The 22,729-nt window shown below is 47.3% G+C and overlaps 2 protein-coding genes across 13 annotated transcripts in view; both read right to left on the bottom strand.

Annotated features, from left to right (window-relative positions):
• The window catches only part of SVOPL (SVOP like), a 40,366-nt gene that overhangs the window by 14,118 nt on the left and 3,519 nt on the right, over window positions 1-22,729 (bottom strand). For 5 of the 12 annotated variants that reach the window (XM_021387946.1, XM_021387960.1, XM_021387950.1 and 2 more), the window contains exons 1-15: window positions 18,876-22,627; window positions 15,476-15,581; window positions 14,552-14,643; window positions 13,231-13,329; window positions 12,427-12,498; window positions 12,146-12,270; window positions 9,879-9,942; window positions 8,211-8,336; window positions 7,183-7,311; window positions 6,017-6,090; window positions 3,801-4,003; window positions 3,590-3,701; window positions 3,000-3,081; window positions 877-966; window positions 321-434 (exon numbers count right to left, since the gene is read on the bottom strand). In XM_021387946.1, coding sequence (XP_021243621.1) covers window positions 321-434; window positions 877-966; window positions 3,000-3,081; window positions 3,590-3,701; window positions 3,801-4,003; window positions 6,017-6,090; window positions 7,183-7,311; window positions 8,211-8,336; window positions 9,879-9,942; window positions 12,146-12,270; window positions 12,427-12,498; window positions 13,231-13,329; window positions 14,552-14,643; window positions 15,476-15,581; window positions 18,876-19,142 — 1,755 coding nt within the window. In that variant the 5' untranslated portion in view covers window positions 19,143-22,627. Of the gene's footprint in view, window positions 1-320; window positions 435-876; window positions 967-2,999; window positions 3,082-3,589; window positions 3,702-3,800; window positions 4,004-6,016; window positions 6,091-7,182; window positions 7,312-8,210; window positions 8,337-9,878; window positions 9,943-12,145; window positions 12,271-12,426; window positions 12,499-13,230; window positions 13,330-14,551; window positions 14,644-15,475; window positions 15,582-17,239; window positions 17,350-17,508; window positions 17,684-18,875; window positions 22,628-22,729 lie in introns of those variants that run through there. The other 7 variants (XM_021387984.1, XM_021387988.1, XM_021387996.1 and 4 more) reach the window with 7 other exon arrangements.
• The window catches only part of ATP6V0A4 (ATPase H+ transporting V0 subunit a4), a 31,151-nt gene continuing 23,035 nt past the window's right edge, over window positions 14,614-22,729 (bottom strand). Inside the window, exons 20-21 of the transcript XR_002435439.1 lie at window positions 15,476-15,581; window positions 14,614-14,643 (exon numbers count right to left, since the gene is read on the bottom strand). The gene's annotated coding sequence lies outside the window, so the exon portion shown is untranslated. The remainder of the gene's footprint in view (window positions 14,644-15,475; window positions 15,582-22,729) is intronic.

The raw sequence follows: 22,729 nt of genomic DNA, 5'->3' as shown, positions 1-22,729 counted from the left end.
GGCAAAGGAGAATATGTGCAGCAACTTCAGATGGGCACCAGGGATAGGAGCAAAGAAGGTCTTGCACTAGTTTAAGCTAACATGCTACAGTGAGGGTGCTGGGGCTAGGACTGTCATTTCTGTTTGTTCTTATATGAGAAATGAGTTTAGGCAACTGGGGATAACAGTGCTTTCAGTTGTTACGACAGCACCTTCTTCTGTTTGTCTCTCAGTCCTTGTTTTGGCTTATGAACCCTCCGAAGATTTTGGTTTTCTTTCTGGTCAAATCAAAATTCACTGTTTCTGAGTAGCCTGCAGATACGGAGAAGCTCCATACAAACCTGCAGTGCCCTGCCCTTGGTCTCGATGGGCAGAGTGAAGGCAGAAATCGCACACACAACACACACAGATGAGAAAAGACACAGGGCCCCAAGGAAAGATGCACTCATAAGAACCTGCGGATTAAAAGAAAGAAAGAAAGAAAGAAAGAAAGAAGGAAAAAGTTCAAACATCTGTTCAGTGCTGTGGGAGCCCAGCAGTTAATTAGGAATTAGCGAGTGGACAATGGGTTGCAAACGCACGAGGGAATCAGCAGCATCCAGAAAATACCACTCGTGAATCTAAGTGTTTTCAGAAAGCAGCAAACAAATACTAGCAAGCTAAACTCTGGGAAAGTGGGTTATCCAGATCTGCATCTGGCAAAGACTGCCTAAGAACTCCGTATAAATATCAGATAAAGAACAAATGATTTTGGAAAAGCAAACCAAAAAAACACCTAGATTAAATACCTCCCCCTTTTTTGTTAACTTGAGGGACATCCCTGTGTACTTGATAGTAATGTTGTGTATTTGATAGTAATGGCACAAGGCTTACTGACATTGTCAGTGGTGCTCTTACTTGTGATATGAATGGTGCCACCATAGCTCCAACTCGGCACAGTGACCCACTGGTTCCCATCCCCAGGGCTCGCATAGTGGTGGGATAAACCTGACACAGGCCAGAAAGAAATCAGATTAATGCAACAACGATCTGTGACATGCGTTCTCATTCCACTCCCCCTTTTTTATTTTTTCTTTTCTTCATGTAGACCCATTACATAATCAAGGGCAGTCAGTGGGAGAAGATGCAAAAAGATTTAAAAATTCCTTTGTATCTCATTCGTGCCATCGCAATTCTACCATTTCGTGCCCAAAGTAGAAGCTTAGGGCAATGTATACAGAAGACACCTTTCCTTCGTCTGCACTGGGCTGCTCAGGCCAAAGTCTCAGACCGTAGGCTGGTTGCTAAAGGGAGAATTCAATTTAAATTGCCAGACCACGTGTCTGGAAAGCAGGAGAAAAGAAGAATGTCTGCAGCCATCAAGATAGCCTATTTATTTGCATCAACAGCACTTTTGCTTAGAAGGAGAAGAAAGGGAAATTCTGATAGGAAACATCTGGGCTTAGAGAAATAGAATCATTTGAGTTGGAAGGGACCCTTAGAGGCCATCTAGTCCAACTCCCGTGCCATGAGCAGGGACACCTGCAGCTAGATCAGGGTGCTCAGAGCCCCTCCAGCCTGACCTTGGATGTCTCCAAGGATGGGATATCCACCACCTCTCTGGGCAACCTGTTCCAGTGTCACACTTATTGTAAAAATCTTCTCCCTTACGTCCAATCTAAATCTCTCTTCTTTTAGTTTGAAACCATTTCCCCTTATCCTATCACAACAGACGTTGTAGGGCTGTGCTCTATCCTTACATCCCCCAGCTTGTACTGACAGTGGGGGTTGCCTTGACCCAGGTGCAAGACCTTGCACTTGGCTTTGTTGAACCTCGTGAGGTTCCCCTGGGCCCACTGATTGAACCTGTCTAGGTCTCACTGAATGGCATCTTGTCCCTCAGGCATGTCAACTACATCACACAGCTTGGTGTCACAATATGCTTTGTATATTTTTCACATCTCCCTAACACCCGTGTCAACAGAACACTTCAGTATATGCTTTGCCTGAATTAAGTCCCATTCATGTCAGGAGATTTTAGCAAGTATTGTCATTTAAGCCTTTGTTTAAATAAGGCTGGGCCAAGCCAGAGGACGTAAAGTAATTCCAGAAGAGTCTGGGCATGTGTCTGCAAAGAGTATTTCCAAGTTTGGTTTTGATCATTGATTAAATCTTGTGTAGTTGTGGTTTACAGTATGGCTATTTCAGCAACGGTTTTCAACAACATCCAATTCTGAACTATTAAAAAGCTGGTATTTAGTCAAGTCTGGTACATACTTAAAAATAGTGTGCTATGAAAAGAAGTATGGCACGCTATCAGGCCAACCCGGTTAACTACTGCAGTCAGCTTCTTATCACTTCTCTCAGTCTTAAAAGGAAGAAACTAAATTCCACACAACTGTGTTTTTAAGCAAAAGCAGTGTGTAGGTAACCCACAGGACTAATCACTCTAAAGGTGTGTGAAGTAGATGCTCTCTGAATGATTAAAGCTATTTGCAGACAGAACACAGCAATTTCCACTAGGTGAGAATATACATGTATAGAACTTCATATACTGCCTGCATCAGCTAGAGTAAGTGCTGGAAAAGGTTCTTTTCAGTGGTACCCTATTGTCTAACTTCACAGGGTCTGAGAGAAAACCGGGGTTTTCGGAATTTGATAGTGTATAACATCCTCAGAAATAACATTTAGTAGTAGTTGACCAACAAATGGCCTGGAGGGGCACTCCTGTGCTGGCATCTCTTGTCACCTCCAGCTAGTTTTCTGATCCCACGTATGAAAACAGAGTGGTCAAGAAGCCAGACATACTCAGTTCAGGGAAGCTGACTCTTAGCTGGTCAATACATATGGCAGCATTCCTGGATAATGAGCTTCCATGGCCCAGTGCAGGTTCAGGTGCTGTGGCACCTCAAGTATGTGGCACTGAACAACATGGTTACTAAGCATCGTGTGATGGGCTGGCAGTTGGATTTTCAATGATCTTAGAGGTCTTTTCCAACCTTAATGCTGCTGTGATTCTAAGTACCTTCAGAAGGACTCACCTCTGCAGTGTAAATGTAGATGGTGTTGAAGTTTGCTGAAACCAAGGCGCGCAGCATGAAGAGAAAACCAGTCATGCCTGCACTAAAAGAAGCAGTGTGAAGCAAAGCATTAGTGGCACTGAATCACCAGAGACACAGCCTGATACATTCACTATGCTAAGGCTTTTACCAGCTTGAAGTAAGGGAAAGTTGGTTGCTGACAAGTGTAGTGTTTCTTTTTTTTTTTTTTTTATAGTCTATTGACAGTGCATATTTGCTACTGCTATAAGGAAGCTGCAAGCAAATCTCTAGCTAGCCATGCTCAGGCTAAAGATAAGGCAGAAAAAACTGGAAATAATAACAATAATGGCGACAAAGCAGTTGGTACCTAAGTGAATGGCTGTAACCCTCCTGACAGGGGCTCACTTACACCATGGGCCAGGGTGCCAGCAGCAAGCAGCAGCCAGGCTCTGGCCAGCTTAAAGCAGCCTTCAGTTTGAAGCACTCTGGCTTCAGGAGCCGTTAAGCTCTGCCATCTCGAGTGGGGCCCTTCTTAGAAATTCCCCCAGATCAGTTCAATAACTACAGCTCTCATGGAACTGAGCAGTTACCTGGATGTGCAGATGTTGAGGAGAAGGAAGAACAGTGCCGTGCATCCCATGGTGATGCACAGGCTCAGGCGTCGGCCGAGGAAGTTGATGCCAAGAATGTTCAGGGGATTTACTGAGACAGAAGAGAGACCACAACATGTTAGGTGACTTAGCCGTAGTGACTCAGAGCTCCCAGTTTTGCAGCGAGCACAAGAAGGGGAAAGGAGGTTACATGCGATCTCCCCCGCAGTGCTGATGATCATGGTCCTGTAGGCAGAAGGGCCAAAGGGGCGGCAGTAGCAGGGGCTGTGGCTCTCCTCTGAGACAGGGCCGGGGTTCTCACTCGGTGGTGTCCTCGAGGTGCAGCCCAGGTCCCGCTCCAGCAACTCAGCACTGGCCAAGATGACTCCATAGTAAGCAAAAGCTATGCCAAGCCTGTAGGGAGGAGCGGGGTGTTGGTGGGGAAGGCAGGAAAAATGGCACTGGAATGCAGCGGGTTTGGGGTGCCCTAGGAACCCCCTGTACATACCAGTGCCACCCTCTCCTATGGACACCCACCAAGTCAGCAGTCACCCAGCACACAGCAGAACACTGCCACCTCAGTCCATGAACCTCTTCGTTAGAGGAGCCCAGCCCAGCTCCCAGCTTGCTGTTTGCTTGGTCATTAAAACTGGTTTGTGCTGTGCAGCAGGAGACTGGACTGCCAGGCTCCCTGACAAGGAGCAGCTGAGGGAACTGGGGTAGTTGAGTATAGAGAACAGGAGGCTCAGGGGAGACCTTACAGCTCTCTACAACAATCTGAAAGGACGCTGTGGTGAGGTGAGGGTCAGCCTCTTCTCCCAGGTCACAGCAAAGGGACAAAAGTTAATGGCCTCAAGTTGCACCAGTGGAGGTTCAGGTTGGATATTACAAATATTTCTTCTCAGAAAGAGTGGTGCTGCACTGGCACAGGCTGCCCAGGGAGGTGGTGGAGTCACCGTCCCTGGAGGTGTTCAAGAACCGTGTGGATGTGGCACTGAGGGATGTGGTCGGTGGGGATGGGCCGATGGTTGGACTAGGTGATCTTAGAGGCCTTTTTCAGCCCTAATGATCCTATGATTTTATGAAGCTCACTCATGCATTTCTACAGCTCCACAGGTGCAAGGCTGCAGGCATGCATGGTCTTTTCCCCTTCTTATCATTTCTGTTTTATCCCAAGAAAGGAGAGGATGAGCGAAGAAACCATGAAATCTATGGGCTTTCATTAAAAGATTAATGCCAAGAACTTGTTCCTTGGTAAGTCTTGACACACTGACATCCTTTCTGACAGTAACACTGCTGTGCCAGCCAGATGCTCACAGCTGACATTGCCACCTTCCCACTCCAGTTTTATCAGAGGGAAATGCTCCTGCATCCCTCATCTCCTCCTTTCGTACTGGTTGTAGACTGCAGCACTACAAAGCACTGCTGCCAGCTGGGAATGTGCCATCCAGTGTCCACCCAACCTTCTGATATTCCCAGGCTGGGAGGCAGCGGTGCTGCGCTCATGCTGAGGACAGTGTGCCCCTTTGATCACTTGTCTGTAAGTGGAGGCATTTCCATACTGCCCTTTTCTGCAGGGAGCATCTAAACCAGACCCCAACGCTTACAGCTGACATGTAGGAGCTGTCTGGGTATCTTATTCCCTATTCTTTCTGTACAGTGATTTTCCAAAGGAGTTTTCATCAGCTGGAGAGGCTCACACCACACCCAGGCTGGCTGCCAACAGAAGGGGACTGGCAGTGGCAGCCTCACTGTGTCATTATCAAATAATTTAGCATACGCCTCATCATAAGCAGGCTGAGAGGTAATTTTCACTTTTTTTTTTTTAATCCCCCTGGCAGTTTTGGAAACAAGCTGCAGAGGGTGGGCTGCGAAATGAGCTGCCTGGGGACATGGGGATGCTGAGGGCACGAAGAGGTGGGGACACAAACCTGAGAACATGCCAGTGCCTCCTGGGGGAGCAGGAGAGAAAGGAGCATTAACAAACAAAAAGATATTTCATAATACTCACACAAGTCGATGGGAAAAACATAAAATATTCAAGGCCTGGCTTAGCAAGATTTTGGGTCAATGAGTTCCCACGGACCCATTATTTATACATTTCCCCTCCAGACAACGAAGTCAATGAAACATATATTACCCATGCATACAGCTACAGGGAACAAGGCAAATGGAACTTGTCTCTCTGCAGTCTTACATTTCCCCAGCCTGTGGCACTGGTACCAGTCAGTGAGTTTCTGTTTGAGCCCTGTCACAGTGAGGGCAGTGCACGTGTCTTCTCTCAGGATGAAAAAACTGGCAAGAAGGAGTGAAAGCAAACTGAGGGCACTGTGGTGCTCACCACAGTGGCACCATTGGGCAGACCAATCCACCCAGTCCTGAGGGAATGATAAGCAAGAGAAAAAATACATATATAACATTCTTTACCATATGATCCATATCTGCAGAGTGGTTCTTAGGTATTTGGGGTGGATGAGATCTTTGAATCTTCCTCTTCTTTCCTGCAAATAATTTGGTAGAAAGGCATCTTTCACACTGGGGCAAATGCTTTGTGGCAGCAGGCCTCAGTGCACTCGCCCTGGGCATCTCCTGGCACAGATGGACAGACAGACAGCGCTGCACCCTTCAGAGAGGGAGCCCCTTCTCAGAGGATGGCTGTGGGAGGGCACACTGCAAAGCAAGGAGCAGGGAGGAAAGAGCACCCCACACTCCCCCTCCCACACTCTGCTCTGAGTCTATAGGGACAGGTTTGGGGTTGCCTTTCTGTTTTTTCTTCATTACTGGTGAAACCTGGAAGGGTGCATGTCTGAGCATAGCCCTGTGCATAGCCAGTGTGGTTCCATTACACAAATTCAATTAAACGACAGGGAAGCCTTAATCCTAATTAATTCCAATACAATGGCACCATCTTGCATGAATTGCTGAGGACAATGCTTGGTGCCTGTGGGATTGAATAAGTAGCAAAGAGGTCCAGGAAAGGGACTTAGAAGAGCTGGTCCCTAGACAAGCGTTCAGCTCCCAGGCTGCTTGGAAGAGGTGGAACTGGTGGTTGGGGAAGGCACCGGCATCAGCAGAAGGGCCTTGTCCTATGGCCACAGCCCCCAGGGACACCCCAATGGGTAGGACCAGGGTCTTGTGGTGCTGGGGACACCCCAGGAGCAGCCAGTGGTGGTAGGAAGCACACACTCTGTTGGGAGCCCTTTTTCCGGTAAAAGTAGCAAGTCTTTTCTCAGCACAATATTCATACAAGTGAAAATGAAGATCATGGAAAAAAGAAAGCGGAAAATCTGATTCCTTTTTGGAGGCCAAGATTATTGCCTCTCCCAGAGCAAAACAGCATCTTAATAATCACTGCCAGTGGCTCCTGGGAAGGAAGCCAGGCATGGTGAAGGAGAGATGTGGAGTGAGATGTGCTTGGTGGCCTTGCTCACATCCTTGTGCCCAGGCACCAGTGGACGTGGGATGGAACGGGATGGAAAAAGACAGGATGAGTCAAAATGGGATGGGATGGGACAAGAGGGGCTGAGACCAGATGGAATGAGATGGGATGGGACAGGATAGTGGGGTGAGGCAATGCTGCAGGCTGAGCTTACCTTGGGAGGTTCCTGCAACTCTCCCTCGGGCATCGCTGCCCGGTTCATCTTGGCTATCCTCTGCAACGTGGCCAGGGCAGCCGCATTATTCCCCGTGGACACATTGTAACGTGCTGACTCAGGTATGAACTGAAAGCGGAGCAGTATCAGAAAGCCCTCCTTCCTCTTTCCTAGTAGCCTGTGCTACCCACATCCCCTATCCTGCCCAGGAGCCTGACAAGATCAGTGCAGGGGATGAGTCCCACTGCTGGGACTGCATGATCTGAGGTTTCCCTGCTCCCTTACCAGGGGCTGACTCTGCCCTTGCTCTGGCTCCCAGAGGTCTGCCACAGCCACTTGCCAGAGAGGGAACCAAAGACATGGGTTTAATAGAACTATCCCTCAAATAACTGAAGTTCTAAGATGGGAAGAGGCACCTGTTACTAACTCAAACGAAAGTTATAAAAATTAACAAAGATATCATGAAATGAGGGAAGACGTGGATAAAATTTAGGAGCAAACTCACTCATTACTAGCATTTGCAATGTTCACCCATCCCTGCTGCCTGGTCCAAAATAAAATACCTTTTTATTAAATTATGTCTGCATTAAACTATTAAAAATGTATTTGTACTAATAAAATATTAAAGGAAAATTCTTTTTAAAGTTTTTTTTAAAGTTACATGTGCTAAGTGTGCCCCCTTCCCCCACCCAGTTGTTTTTTTTTTTGGACTAAAAACTGTCCTTTTTTTCTGGCAGAAATAATCAGTGAAACTGAGCGTAAGTGGACGTTCACAGACAATTGTATTTGACTGCTCAGGTGTCACTCAGTCGGTGCCTATCACTGCAGTGCCCATGAGCACTAAAAGTAAGCATTTTCCATGTCATTCCACAGAGATAAGATGGTCCTCATGCCCAAGGCTGGTATTTCTGAGGAGTGAGCAGACCCAGGGAAGTTGCAGTTGGTTGAGATGGAGGGGGTGATGCCTCTTGGTGCCTGGGGAGATGCCAGGTCAGTGGCTATGAGAAGGGAGAAGACACTGTTCATACCTTGAACACCACAATGAGAATGATGCCAGGAATGGAGGCGATTCTAATCAGCCACCGCCAGCCAATGGTTGGGTTCACCACTGATGCCAGGCCAATGATTAACAAGGATCCTGCCAACCAGAACACCTTTCCAAGGGAAACAAAGGGGTTAAAAGGCTTGAGCACATGACAACAATTTGCTTAATTTCATCCCTTCTGGTCTCATTCCCTGGCTGTCTGCAAAGCTGAGTTAGGGATGAAGAAAAGAGAAAAATACAGATGAGGATCTGGGGAGGGATGTCTGAGGACAGTCTTAATTAGCTCTGGACAAAAACAGATAACTTGCTGTAGCTGCCATTGTACTAGAACCCTCTTTTGTCCTTCCAGTCACATCTCTGCTAACATTCATGCCTGTGAATTCTCTCATGTCTGAACCTCTTTGGGGATTTATAAGTACTAAAGGGAAAAAGGAGGCAGATTTCCACTGTTGGAGGTTCGTGGACCTCCAGTGGACTCAATTCCAAGTTGTGCCAATGGGGAACCTGGCCCCACATCTGCAAGTATCAGAAGAAGAGCCCCTTTCAGGGGCACCATGCAAAGGAGCTCCAGCAGTACAAGCCACAAACAAACTCACAACAGCCACAACAAGTTCATGAGTAACCTATGGGCACAAACAACACATTTCTGGAGAGAAATGTGGGACTGTCCCTTTTTATGTATCTTTGACCTTCTGGTGGCGCTTAGATAATAAATCCCTGGAATCAAGCACACTAATGAAAAGCACATTACCCCTTCCACAAAGACCATACACCAACATTTTTGTTTCAACAGCCAGATTAATTCTTCAGTTCAACGAGGCCTTCACAGATCACTTGCATATTCATAAAGTGCTCCTGCCAGAAATTTGAGTAAGGGCTCACCCCAGTCATGTTGGAAGGGCGGTCACAGCCCTTCCAGCACATCTCAGGCCTAACTGAGGCCTGCAAGGCAAGGCACAGCCCAGGACCTCATCTGAGAGCCACCTCATTAATCACATGTAATCACCACAATTCAGTCCCAATGGCTTGTATTTACCTCAGGTAAGATCCCAACACAACTCAGCTGGAAATGTTGAGCTGCCCTGATCAGAGACCTCTCCTCAGCCCACTTTGCTTTTGGCTCATGCTTGCACAAACTTTTTGCTCTCTCTGAAGGCTGGAGAAAGCTCGGAGCTCCTGATGCACTCCAAGGAAAGATGAGATGAGATGAGCGCAGGAGAAGCCATGAGCACCCTTTGCCTCGAGTAGCCCCACACTGACTACTGCATTCCACTTCCCAGCAGAGAAAACACGCGCACTCCTGCTGCAGCCTGGGCTTCTGAGTGACAGCCCACTGGCACTGACCCCATTAGGGCAGGCAGAACAGTTATCAGAAGGTAACGAAAAGGGCGGATGTCAGCTGTCACTCAAAGTCCCCCCACAGTGTTGGGATGATCCAATTAAGAGAGAAGAAATTGCTTCTCTTCTACACACAGCTGTCTGTGTGGATCCTTAATAATGCACAGAACACACTCTGGGGTGCAGGAGGCACTTGCTCAGCCCAAGACAAATGCAGATATTCTGTCTTGTTGGAGACCTGGTTTCCAAACAGCAGCACAGCAAATCTCCTGGGACTATGAATGAGAAGAAACAGTAATTCGCCCGCTCCTACCTGAGATAAGGGCAGCATGTATCCTCGGTACTTGGTAGGCAGAAATTCTGTTTTTATGATAAGCCTAATGAAAAGAGGAACAAGGCAAAAGGACAGAGACAACGATTTCTGTACCAATCAAAGAACAATTTGTTCGGCTCAGCCAGCATCCAGCGTGGCTGCGTGTAGACAGAGGGACCACTCCTCTTCCACCAGTGTATCAAAACTAATTATTTGATGTTTCTGTCTGATTGAGGTATTTCCTCAAGATTAAAGTTCTGCTTTTAGGTTGCAGATGTCCTGCTTATCTATGACAGGCACCCCTCCTGAGACTTGATGTTCCTCTTCAAGATTTTCATAAATAAGAACAGACATCCTTGAGATAGGTGGACACGTCCAAGACAGTAACAATTAAGAAGAGATTCGTCCTTGAAAAATCCAACTGTGGATAAAGTCAGTAGTGGGATACCTCCTAAACAATGACCGGAGACCTCCGCACAAGCACAGAAGACTCAAATATGCTTATATAAACTTGTTCTTGCGTAATCTCATTGAATATATGGGTTGTGAAGCACTAGAATAGGTTGTCCAGAAAGCTGGTGGAGGTCCCATCCCTGGGGACACTCAAGGTCAGTCTGGAGGGGCTCTGAGCACCTGATGTAGCTGTTCGTGTTCCTGTTCATTGCAGGGGAGTTGGACTACATGGCCTTGAAGGGTCCCTTCCAACTAAAACGATTCTAAGATTCTATTATAATATGCAATGGGTAGGTGGGACTTACGTATTAGGTAGGCATATATTGAAAACTTATGACTTAAATAGAAGCCAATGTGAAGACTTGGGGAACTTGATTTGTGAGGATATCCCAACTTGCACTCTGCACAGAAATAAAGAAATGTCCCCTCTCTAAACACTTAGCTTTTTGAATGTGTTTGGGTAGATTTAAAATCAACAGCATCACCACTGGGGTACAGACCCCTACTGGCTCTTTATATCATCTCAGCTGCTGAGGTGTTTTATAAAATATAAAACACCAGTGCAGGGAGGAACTGCAAGTTCCTCCTGCCTGCTTTGCCCTGTTCTGGCTTCCAGCAGCACCAGCCTCCCATATTCTGCTTTGACAAAGGGCTTTCAAGTCATTCTGCTTTGTGCTGTCCTGCATGGGCAGTTGGTTTGGAGAAAAAATCATTCATTCAAACCAACCTCCATGGGGTCTCAAAGGGAGGTGAAGGAGAGGCCGACAGAGGTTTGTTATAGGAGGGCAATGTCTCACTTCCTGGAGAGCCCGCAGCCTCTTGCATGGGATAGGCTCCCTCTTCCCCTGAATTTCAATGCAGGCTTTGAGGAACTACAGAATATGCTGAAACGTTGCATGTGTTTCCCTGACAGAGTCAAAAGGAATCACTTATTTTGTCAGCCTTCTAGTGAAGTGGCTGTTAATACAGTGAATTTCTCCTTCCCTCCCACAACTCCACATTTTCACCCGGACAAGGCAAAAAGTTTAATTTAAGTGGAAATGTTTTACATCAGTTCAGGAAGAATTTGCTACTCTAAGCAGAATTGTTGTGACCTTTTTACAAGGAAGCAAACTTTACTCATCTGTTACCTGTCTAATTGTTTTTATAATATATGTACTTAATAAGACCTCTGTCACTGGCTTAATGCAAACCAGCTCCTTCCACTATCCCAGGGCTAAGGAGTCCTTGGGAACTGCAATTTAGCTAGATGGACAACGACTCAATGGAGGGACAAAACAGCATTTTGCTTTAAGACAATGTGGGAATTTGCTCTCGCTTGCACTTCCAGCCCCCTCGGAGGCCCCTTCCTGGCCGTCTCCTCCATGTTATTGCGCAGCCTCAGCTTATCAGGCTCAATGCATGAGACACCGGGCACTGTGCCAAGGTCAGCCAAAATGAGCTGTGGGATCTCTGGGCCCCTGGATGCCTCCTTGGAGGAAGAAAAGCAGAGCCATGCTCTCATTTTATAAAAACAGCCTTGAATAAAGACACTCTAGGGTAAGCAGTGGGGACCAAGCACCAAGTATTGCCTGTCCGTTCCTTCCCCTTTGGCTGTGGGTGATTAAGAATCATTTGCTTTCCTTACATTTCTCCCTTATTCTCAAAGAACACATTGCAAAACCTGCCTTTCTGTGCTTGAAGACTCTCCCCTCCTCCCTTCCCACTTTGTGTCCTTCTGATCTCCAGCGGTTCCCACCAGAGCGGGAAGAAGCTGCTAATCTCCTCATGAAAGCTAGTTTGTCCTTGCCATGAGGCATGACGCATGGCCTTACCCTTGCGCGTGGCCTGACACACCACCTCCCACCATGGTCCTCAGGAAGACGAACCAGATGTAGGAGGGGGCAAATGAGGTCAGCAGGGAGAAATAGGCTCCCCAGAGGAAGGAGAGCAGCAGAATCTGCAAAGGACAAAATTAGGGTCATAAAATCTAGGGTCCTCTCTGCTGCTGAGACACTGCACAGCAAAGCGATATAGGGGACGGGCAATGGCAGGTCCTGCGTTCGTCTTGTCAGAGAGCTCAGGAATAGTACATACAACCCCAGTGCCAACTTACCTTCCAGCGGCCATACCTGTCAGCCAGGAGCCCAAGTACTATGCTGAAGACCATGTAGCCAAAAAACACCATCTACAGACATAGAAGACATGCTGTCACAACTTGAAACAGTGATTGTGCAGGAATCTGTGGGAATGTGCTGGTGGGAAGGCAGGACCAACCAAGGGGAGCTCAGGTGCAAGCAATGCACCTGAGTGACCAGAAGGGGTGGAGCCAGGATCCACCCCTTCCCAGACCTCATTTAAGGGTTGGCAGTGGAGGTAAGGATATCTTGCTGGAGATCCTTGCCTACTGGAAGCCTTCTGAAGATAAGCAGATTTTCTTCCCTTGTTTTTATGTCCCCAGCTGCTACATTTGGGCTTGATCTCATTTGTTGCAGCCTAGGATTGTGCCACTCCACTATTATTGCTGTACTTTCCACCACATTATAGCATTACAATGGAGAATCAGAAACAGCTGTGGGATGCTCATTCCTAGCAGCACTAGGCTGTTCTGCTCTTCAAACCAAGTTTAAGTTAAATGCCTTGTAAACAGGAAGATAAATTGCAGTGCTAGAGCCATGCATAATCCTCAAAGTAAAGGGTCACAAGGACTTCCAAAGAGCCAGGAAATAGGAGCCTGTTTTGGCACTATAGTCCTGGTTGTGGGCATGTGCTCATGCCGTATCGTTTTCTGGATTTCTACAGTTGTGTCACTGCTCTTCTCCCTGAGAGGAGACCTTGGAATTTATTTGGTCCTTTGGGAAATGTATATTACAAAGCCCAGGGTGGTGGATGACCTGCATGGGGAGGATAAGTCACTCACTGTTGTCACTAGAGCCACCTGCCAGTCTTGAAGCTGCCACTCACATCGGATGAGAGGGGATACAACAGCTATCAGCATGATCTCCATGGCTTCGGCCACCTTTGGGGACAAGTGTACACATTAACAAGAAGGGAAGCTGTGAGGATTCCGTGAGAGAAAGTCCCCTAGCCGCACCAAGCCCACAGTCATGGAATTGCCACCATGTTGAAACAGGCTCTGTGAAGATGTGGTGCCTCAGTGGTCTGAGCCCTGAGCGTGGGCTGCAAGACATCTGTACTCAGGAATGGGGAGTGGAGACAGGATGGAAGAAAGCTGAGCCTAGAGAGTGGATATCTGGGTACAGTGTAGAATCATAAAATCATCAAGGTTGGAAAAGACCACTAAGATCATCTAGCCCATCCCCACCATGCCCACTAACTAAGTCCCTCAGTGCCACATCCACGTGTTTCTTGAATACCTCTAGGCATGCGGTGACTTCACCACCACCCTGGACAGTTCTAATGCCTCACCTCTCTTTTGGAGAACTGCTTCCTAATACCCAACCTGAACCTCCTCTAGTGTTACTTAAGGCTATTACATCTCATCCTACTGCTGTGACCTGAGAGAAGAGGCCAACACCCACCTCACCACCACCTCTTTTCTGGTCACTGTTGAGAGTAAGTGTGTGTCCAGAAAGTCTGGAAAGACTTTCAACCACATGTGCTGGTGGAAAGTCTTCAGTTGCATCCAGAAAACAAGCTGCTTTTTTAGGTATCTGTCTGTGAATTTGGGCATGTAGCACAATCTCTTAAAATTGTTGTTTATTAAAAAAAATAATTAAATTGCTCTGTTGACTGTTTGCTCCTAGCAGCTGGCTTTAGTTAAGAAATAAGTCCATTATCCATAGCTACAGACCTTCCCACCTCAGCTGTGGAGATCCTGTGGCTATGTCCCCACCACACCTTCACCCTAGCCTGGCTCTGGGTTCCAAACCAGGTGTGCTGTTAACTCAGCGCCCTGGCATGTCATTAGTTAGGAAGTTTTCCTAGGTTAGGTAGCCCTGAACCTCTCAGGCAGTGTGATAGAGCTCCAGGGCAGGGGCCAGGCCAGGATGGCCTGGGTCAACCTGTTCGCTTTTGCCTTGAACTAAATCCAACATCAGAGTTGGCCAGTGTTGATTTTGGCCAAAGCTGACACAAGCAGGAATCCTGTTTGAGAAGCTATACGTGAAAAAATGGGCTGCAATACGTTTGCATGGTGATTGTAGTTGTTACTACAAAGTAGTAAAGAAAACGAGGGGAGCATTTCTTCAGGCTGGTGCCATTGGTTTGCAGACACTTACCCCAGTGCTTCCCATGATCAGGAAAAGTGCAATGTGGAACCTCCCAAACCCAATGGTTTCCACAGCTTCTTCCACTGTAAATGTCTTCTGCCCTGAACACCAATGGGAAAGAAAGACACCAAAAAACCATTAGTGGTCAAATAGTACATCCTCATGCCTTTCCTGGAAGGAAAGGATTTCCCATCCTGGAATGGGAATGTTTTACATGCAACTATGGGGCTGTGCCAGGAGAAAGGCTGGAAAACTCACGCTTACCCTGGTGAGGGTGGGGTGGGCCAGGGCTGGGGGCTGTCCCAGACCCACAAGAATTTCTGCCCCTGCAGTAAGCATACCCATGGGCTCTGGGCTCGATGTCGTCTCCTGAAGATTTATTCTTGACTTTGTTCTCCCATTACAGGGACAAACCAAGTAGCTCAAGACCAGGTCTGAGATGGCTTTATAAACAGAACTGGCAGAAAGCTGTCAGTGTATGTCTACTTTCAAGATCATATTTAGAGCTGTGCAAATTTTTCTGTCAAAACATTTATCTCCCCACTAACTCAGGGCAAATCCTGAAACAGTACTGAATTTCAGGAGAAAATCATTAATTTTTTCCCAGCATTTTTTGTTTTGATTCTTCTCCACTGACATTTTTACTTTAAAACGCTTTTGAGATAATATATATATATTTTCCCCCAAGAATAAACGATTCAAAATGAAAGAATCTCTGAATTACCAGTGGAATACATCGCTTACATAAAGCAGTGGCTGAAAGAAACCAAAAAGGCGGCTCTTCCACTGCCACTGGTAGCAGCCTGGCAGCTGCAGTAGTAAAAAAGCAGCATGAAGCTGATGTCTGAGGTTCAGGTAACTGGAGATCCAGAACTCTGCCTCTACCCTGCTTCATGAGGACCAGCATTTCTGGTCTTGACAACACAAACCCACCTTTTGGGGGTTCTGGTCCCTCCGTGTGGATTTCCTCCAAAGCAATAGTGTTTGCTGCTTCTTTCGGTGCAGCAGCCATCTCAGCTGCTGCTGGGGTCCACGGTAACTGTTGGAGAAGGATGGGATTTAACTGTGAAACCCCTGGGAGGTCACAGAGCCACCTTAGAAACCACTCAGCAAAGCAGCTTCCTGTGCTGGTGTGGAAGCATTCAGATATGCTCAAACACTGATTTGTTTCAGGGAATGACCCTTCCCCCAAGTTTTTTTTTTGTAGAAAATACACAGAATCATAGAATCATTGAGGTTGGAAAAGACCTCTGAAATGATCTAGTCCAACCATCAACCCATCCCCACCATGCCCAATAGCCATGTCCCTCAGTGCCACATTCACATGGTTCTTGAACACCTTCAGGGATGGTGACTCCACCACCTCCCTGGGCAGCCCGTGCCAGCGCAGCATCACTCTTTCTGAGAAGAAATTGTTCCTAACATCCAACCCAAACCTACCCTGGCACAACTTGAGGCTATTCCTTCTCATCCTATCAGTGTTACACGGGAGAAGAGGCCAACTTCGACCTCTCCACAACCTCCTTTCAGGTCACCGTAGAAAGCAACAAGTCTCCTCTGAGCTCCTCTTCTCCAGGCTGAACAATCCCAGTTCCTTCAGCCGCTCCCCGTAAGACTTGTGTTCCAGACCCCTCACAGCTTTGTCGCCATTCTCTGGACACGCTCCAGAGCCTCAGTGTCTTTATTGTAGTGAGAAGCCCAAAACTGAACACAGCACAGGGGGTGTGGTTTCACCAGTGCCAAGTATGGGGGGACAATCACCTCCCTGCCCCTGCTGGCAACACTATTTCTGATACAACCCAGGATGCCTTTGGGCTTCTTGGCACCTGGGCACACTGCTAGCTCATGTTCAGCTGGCTGTCCACTAACACCCCCAGATCCTTTTCCTCCATGCAGCTTTCCAGCCACTCTGCCCCAAGCGTGTAGGGTCGCCTGGGGTTGCTGGCATCACAAGACAGCTTAGCTGAGCTGACAGATGAGTCATTGCATTGCTGTGGCTGTTTTCATGGAAAGTCCAGAGACTGAGGGAAGATGCAAGAGCATGTGTGATGGAGCCTGGACATGTGAAGGAAGCCAAAAGATGCTGCCCCATCTCCAAGAGCTGAGAATTGACGATGATGAGCAGTAAATTGTCCTTCTCAAGGGTGGAAGTGTCTCTTTTAGGAGGAGCTGGGGCCCACTGAGCAGTAGAGGTGTTACACCCTGTAATTGCTCAGGTTTATGACAGCATGCAAGAGCATGAAACAGAGCTAGTGGAAGGAGCGGGGCTGCCCAGCTTGCTCTCCTAGCCCTGGCTTCCCCAGGATGGCACACCTGGTAAGCAGCATGCACCCAGCTCCTCCTTGTCCAGCCCAGCCCAGCCCAGCCCTGCCAGCACAGTGCTTCCCACAGGACATTTGGTCCTCTGCCTCACTCCACTGCGTTAATCCCCATCCACTTATGGCAGCAAGCAACAACCACAAGCTCTGCATTGTAACAAGGGGGCAGCTGGCTTGCTCCTGCAGGGGGTCTGGTTTCCAATGCTATGTCCCTAAGTTAAAGTCTGATCACAGATGCTTTTCCTGGTAAGAAAAGCTCATCTTAATCCCATGGTAGGGATTAAGGACACAGCAAGCTTTAATCCCCAAGCTTTCCTGCCAAGAGCACGCTCAGACTCTTGCAGGGGGGGGCTCAACCCATCTTCATTTTAATACAAACCTCTGCTTCAATGATCTCCATCCAGAGCTGCTGGACGTGGTGAGAAAGTGTTCACTGCTGCCCTGCAGGAGTCAGGGGGCTGCAGCAGGATAAGAGATGACCAAGAGCATCTAACAAAAGGTACAAAATCTCATCTGAGACAGGGGGCTGCATAAGCATAAAAAGCACAGTTACAGTGCTCCTAGCTGGGCACATTGTATGGAGATGCAGTTAGAAGGAGGTCATTAAGGGCTAACAGCAGTTCAGTTGGGTGGGTCAGTTACACTGACCTTGCTGTTATAGGTCATTACAGCCCAGGATCCCAGAGGATGTGTATGATCACTCACTACTTCCTCTCAGCACCATCCTCACAGGCAATGGTAGCTGCCAGCAGCTGATCGTGCTGGCCATCATCTGCAGATCATTTCCAGGTGGAACCAGCTCAACAGCAACCACATAAAGTGTCTGGAAGAGCCAACAGGAAGAGATAATGGTTCACTGTGTGGCTGAACCAAAAAGGGCTTCATAGTAATGAAACCTGGGGTCCTGTTCTGCTCCTTATCTAGTCTTTTATGATTAGGTCCTGCAAACACAATCTGCTGTAAGTCTCCTCATCACAGCTGTGCCTGGCTCAACAGCTGTACCTCTCTGAAGCCCACAGTGGGCACAGCCCTAGGCCAGGCTGGGGCATGCCCAGGACTAGGGGAAAGTCTTAGGCCCTGGTCCACCTCCATGCATGCCAGGTGGGCTCTAACTGCAAGCCATAGCACTGTGGAAGCCCAAAGCGAGAGTATTCTGCTAACATTTGCTGAGAGGCACTGAAACATTTGATTGGTGCTCACTGCTCTGGATTATGTGCTACTAGGCTGGGAAGCACCGAGGTTCTTCCAAAAATAGGGAAGAAATGGTGAGCCCCACGCTGTTGCACAGGATCAGTCAGCAAGGGTCAGGTGCTCAAGCAGAAGGGTACAGAGCCACTTCCAACACCCCGTGGTGGCTGAGACCCCTGGAGGTGTCAGGATGACACCTATGGGATACCCCCACAGCTCTCAAACAGCAGTGGGTGAGAGGGTAAGATATCTGCTGTAGCACCTCAGGTAGCACCAGAAATGGGTCCATACATCTTCATCCGCCTTATGGCCAGAGTATTGGGGCAGCCAGAGCAAAATTCACTTGCACATAAGCAGGTGAGAAGCCACTGTTCAGGTGAGTCCTTGACGCTGTTTGTTCTGCACTAGCATTTATCTCCAAAAGACAGGTTTACATGTAAGACCTCAGTAAATTTCCTAAGGGTTCCTAAAGAGAACACAATTTAGTCATTGCAAACACTTGCAGCCCTGCTTGCCCTAATGAAGCAGCTCGTGTCTGTCACAGCTCTTTGGGGAGTCATGAGGAAGTTTCCTGCTATTTGTAAATCACGCTGAAAATACTAAATGGCAATTACACAAGCCAAAAAACAGCAGTGCCAAAGCTGTTGCTGGCAGGGAAAATAGCAATCCTCCCTCAGAAGGGAGCAACCAAGAATGCAATGAAACCAGTCCTAGGTCCTAGCAGCGAGATGACATGATGCATGAATGATCAAGTACTCCCACTCTTAAGTCAAGGCTCAACTATATTTCTTGTTTTTGTTGTTTTTTTCTCAGTGAAGTTTTCTTACCTCTGAAATGCCTTGGTCACAGAGGAGCAGACCTTTCCTCCTTACATCTGCTTCTTCCCCTTCTGCTGTTTTCTTTCCTCGTTGTGTTGGCGTTGCTGTGCGTTTGGAATCAAGCTCTAGGGAGTCAGATTTCTTCCTTGCTGGACACAGGCACGTCCCTCCCCAGCCACTTCCTCCCCAGAAGTAGGTGGCACAGGGAGGGTGCCCGATGTGAGCTGTGCTGGTCCCCCTGCACCTACAGGTGCCTCTGTGGGAGTGGCCCTCCATGGGTGATGGTGCTCAGTCATGGCTTTTGGTGGGGATCATGGAATCATTAAAGTTGGGAAAGACCTCTAAGATCACTCATCCAACCGTCAACCCATCCCCACCATGCCCACTAACCATGTCCCTCAGTGCCACATCCGCACGGTTCTTGAGCACCTCCAGGGACAGTGACTCCACCATTTCCCTGTCGCAGCAGCAGGAGACAGAGAGTAGACAGTGGGGAGATGATCCTGTCACAACACTGGTGAGACTGTAGGAGACAAGTTTCAGAGGATAGGTCCCACAGTGTCAGCACCCAGGTAAAGGGGTTTTGCTGGCCCATGCAAAGCCAAGAGCAGAGCCGAGGTGCTGCTGTAGCTACCAGCTCACCCAGGCCAGCTGAAGCTAGTTCAGGTGCCATTACCACAGAGAAAACAGGGCCTGTTCATCTGCTTCATCTCTCTAAACTTCCTGACCAGTGAGTACTCATGGCTCACAGTGATCATGACCTTGACACACAGCAAATGTAAGTGCTGCAGGTTGTGCTGTCCAGTAAATCCAAGCTATGATAGATAAGTGCTCTTGACTAGGAGTGTGTGTGCTGACCTTTACTTCTCTAGTGTGTTGGCTTGAATGGAGATGGTGGTGTTTTTTGTCTCCCTCCCATGAGAGTTCCCAAAATCCTTCTCCTTTGAAATATGTTCACCAAGCTGACAGCAATGCTGTAGTAGTTTTATCAAAGCATGGAACCTTCATGCCAAGTTTCACACTTCCTAGCATCAGGAATGCATTTGCTGTCAGCTAACATATGCCATTTCACAGCCCTATTTTACATCTTTCTTTTAATAAGATCTGATATTCAGCCACAGCCATTATTGACAACTACTAAACTAAATGCAGGATCCAGGCTGCTGGATCCATACCAAGAACTCAGACACTATGCATGCAATCACAGAAGGGTACTGAAGTGTTGGCATTCCAGCTTCTCACTGCAGAAGGGAAAAAATGGCCAAAATTCCAGTAAAACTCTCAGCCACAGAGATGTGCTTTCAGACCCAGGTGTTTGGGATTGAACAAAGGCATGCTGTCTATTACTTTTTTTTATCCACCTCATGATATTTTAATTACTTGTAATAGAAATGCAAAGACTGGTCATAGTGAAGCATGAATGGGAACGTCTGCATGTATGAAAGTTCCAGGAGAAACAAGAGAGTGAAGGTGAGAAGAAAGACCTTCGCTGCTGGCCAAGGACATGACAGACAGCTATCACACAGGTGAGCATTGAGGAAAGAGCTGTTTTCTGCAGGAGCCAGAGTCCGAGCCCCAAGAAACTCCTGAAGACTATAAAAGCTCTATCCACAAACCAGTCCATCATCACCGATCCATCAGACACAAGAGACTGGACAAGAATGCAGGACCTGACCATCTTCATCCCCCATGTCACAGGTCATACTGGCAGCAGGGCCTGGCTGCACACAGCTCTAGCTCTCATGAGGAGGAATAAATAACCCTAAAAGAGTGAGTGTGACTGACTGAAATCAGTTTGACTGTGTTATCACATTCGTTTCCTAGGTGGCCACTCACTGAGGTTTTTTTGTATTAATTTTCCACAAAATGATATAACTCATGTCATCAGCCCTCAGAAATAAACACCTTCCTAGCAATGAATGCAGAGGCAACACTTCCTCCTAGGTTAAAAATTGCCAGTAAAGTCTCTGGAAGTCACATGACTTCCATCAATGGGTAAAGTCTAAACAAAAACAACAGGGTGTTGTACCAAGTTCCACTGGTCTGTAACGGTGATCTCTTCTGGATCTGACTACATCTGGTGGCCACGTGCATGGCACCAACTAGAAAATCTGATCTCACTCAGCTTAGCAGCTGTGCTGGGGAATGGGCAGTCACTGCTCTGCCCCAAAGTACCTAAATACCAAAATTCCTAATATCCAACCTAAACCTCCCTAGCGCAACTTGAAGCCATCACCTCTAGTCCTATCACTGTTACCCAGGAAAAGAGGCCCTCCCCCATCTCACCACAACAATCACTGTTTAGTACAGTAAACAACAGCCAGTTTTGACACCTGCTGCATTCATGGGATAACTTGTTTTTCTTGCTTAAAATATAAATCTGAGACAAAAAATATAACACCAAGAAGCTCAAAAAGGAATAGGTATTCTGTTTCAGGTAATGGTTTCAGGTAATCACCTTCTCAGTTACACCACAATCACGCAGTCACGTGGAAAGGTGCAATAAGGATAAAATATGCACTTACGCAGAAAATCCCCCCACTGTTTCATAAAGCAAACTCTTTTATCTGTTTGGTAATGCATCAACCTAGCTTGGCCTTTCTTGCTTCAAGACAGCTTTTCTCTCAAATCTCTACAGAATATGAATAAACAAATTAGGTTGGAGTGAGGAAACAAAGGTGATGTCCATACCCTGAGCCACTGTGAGACCAGCTGGAGTGACATAAACCATAGATAACCCATTCCTGAAGAGCCAGAGCCATGAGGCCACACATACCATGGATGAACATCTGCACCCACCCTTCCTTCTCTCAGTTCTAACTCCAGCTCCAAATCCAAGCTGCTGCTAGAATGAAAAATGTTCCTGACTGTTGGCAGCCAGTGCCCAATGCCAGTATGGTTTCTTGGCCACTGAAGAGAAAAACAGGAACAATTACTGTGTCTGGGGATGTGTATTCTCCCGTCAACATAGCTGGAAGGTGACTCTGAAGGCTGACTACTGCAGTCTCATGGCCCATGCTAACAGCTCTGCAGCACGTGCTGCTGGGAACTCTTAACAGGCAGGATTCTTAGGTGGAGCTGAGTATCAGGAATCACAGAATCACAGAACAGCTTGGGTTGGAAGGGAGCTTAAAACTCAACCAGTTCCAATGCTCTGTCACAGGCAGGTCTGCCACCCAGCAGCTCAGGCTGGGCAGGGCCCTGTCCAACCTGTCCTTGAGCACCGCCAGGGATGGGGCACCCACAGCTTCATTGGAGGGAAGCACTTTCATGTCTAAAACATTCCACGTGCCATGTTAGGATTTTAAATCCTCCATGCTTGAAAAAATAGCCTGTCTTGATTAACACTATTCAGTTTGAAAAATCGGCAGTTCATGAATATTTAGAAAAGATCATGGTATATCAACACTGTGAATTCATCATCTCAACTGTATTGATTTCCCTCTTCTCTCTGTTCAGTAAGTATTAGCATTACTACACAATCTGTTTTAGCAATCCATCTTGAAAAGTACAGCACAGGAAGAGGCATTTTAAGTTTCCAGTGTGAAACAATTCCACAGCGAGAAATAAATTGGCTGCCAGTGTGGAAACTACTGCACTCTTTTGTTTACACAGCTCAAAACCAACACTTTTGTTAAGTGATGATGTCTGCAAACTTCTATAATCTCACACTATCAAGACCTGGAGCAAATCAGATAATAGGAGGGTTCTTGTATTAAAGCATGTAGAAAATTGCCTGCCTGCAATATCATCTGTCCATGAGCTGTTTTGCATTGTTTGTGCAATGAAGGGCAGCAATCTTATAAGAGAATTAGTCGTTGTCAAATGGTCCACCACAGCTTCAAACAACAGCCGAAACATAT

Source organism: Numida meleagris, chromosome 1 (assembly GCF_002078875.1).
Source record: "Numida meleagris isolate 19003 breed g44 Domestic line chromosome 1, NumMel1.0, whole genome shotgun sequence".
Lineage (NCBI taxonomy): Eukaryota > Metazoa > Chordata > Aves > Galliformes > Numididae > Numida > Numida meleagris.
Note: the sequence above shows the minus strand (reverse complement) of the source record. Positions and strands in the feature narration are given on the sequence as shown.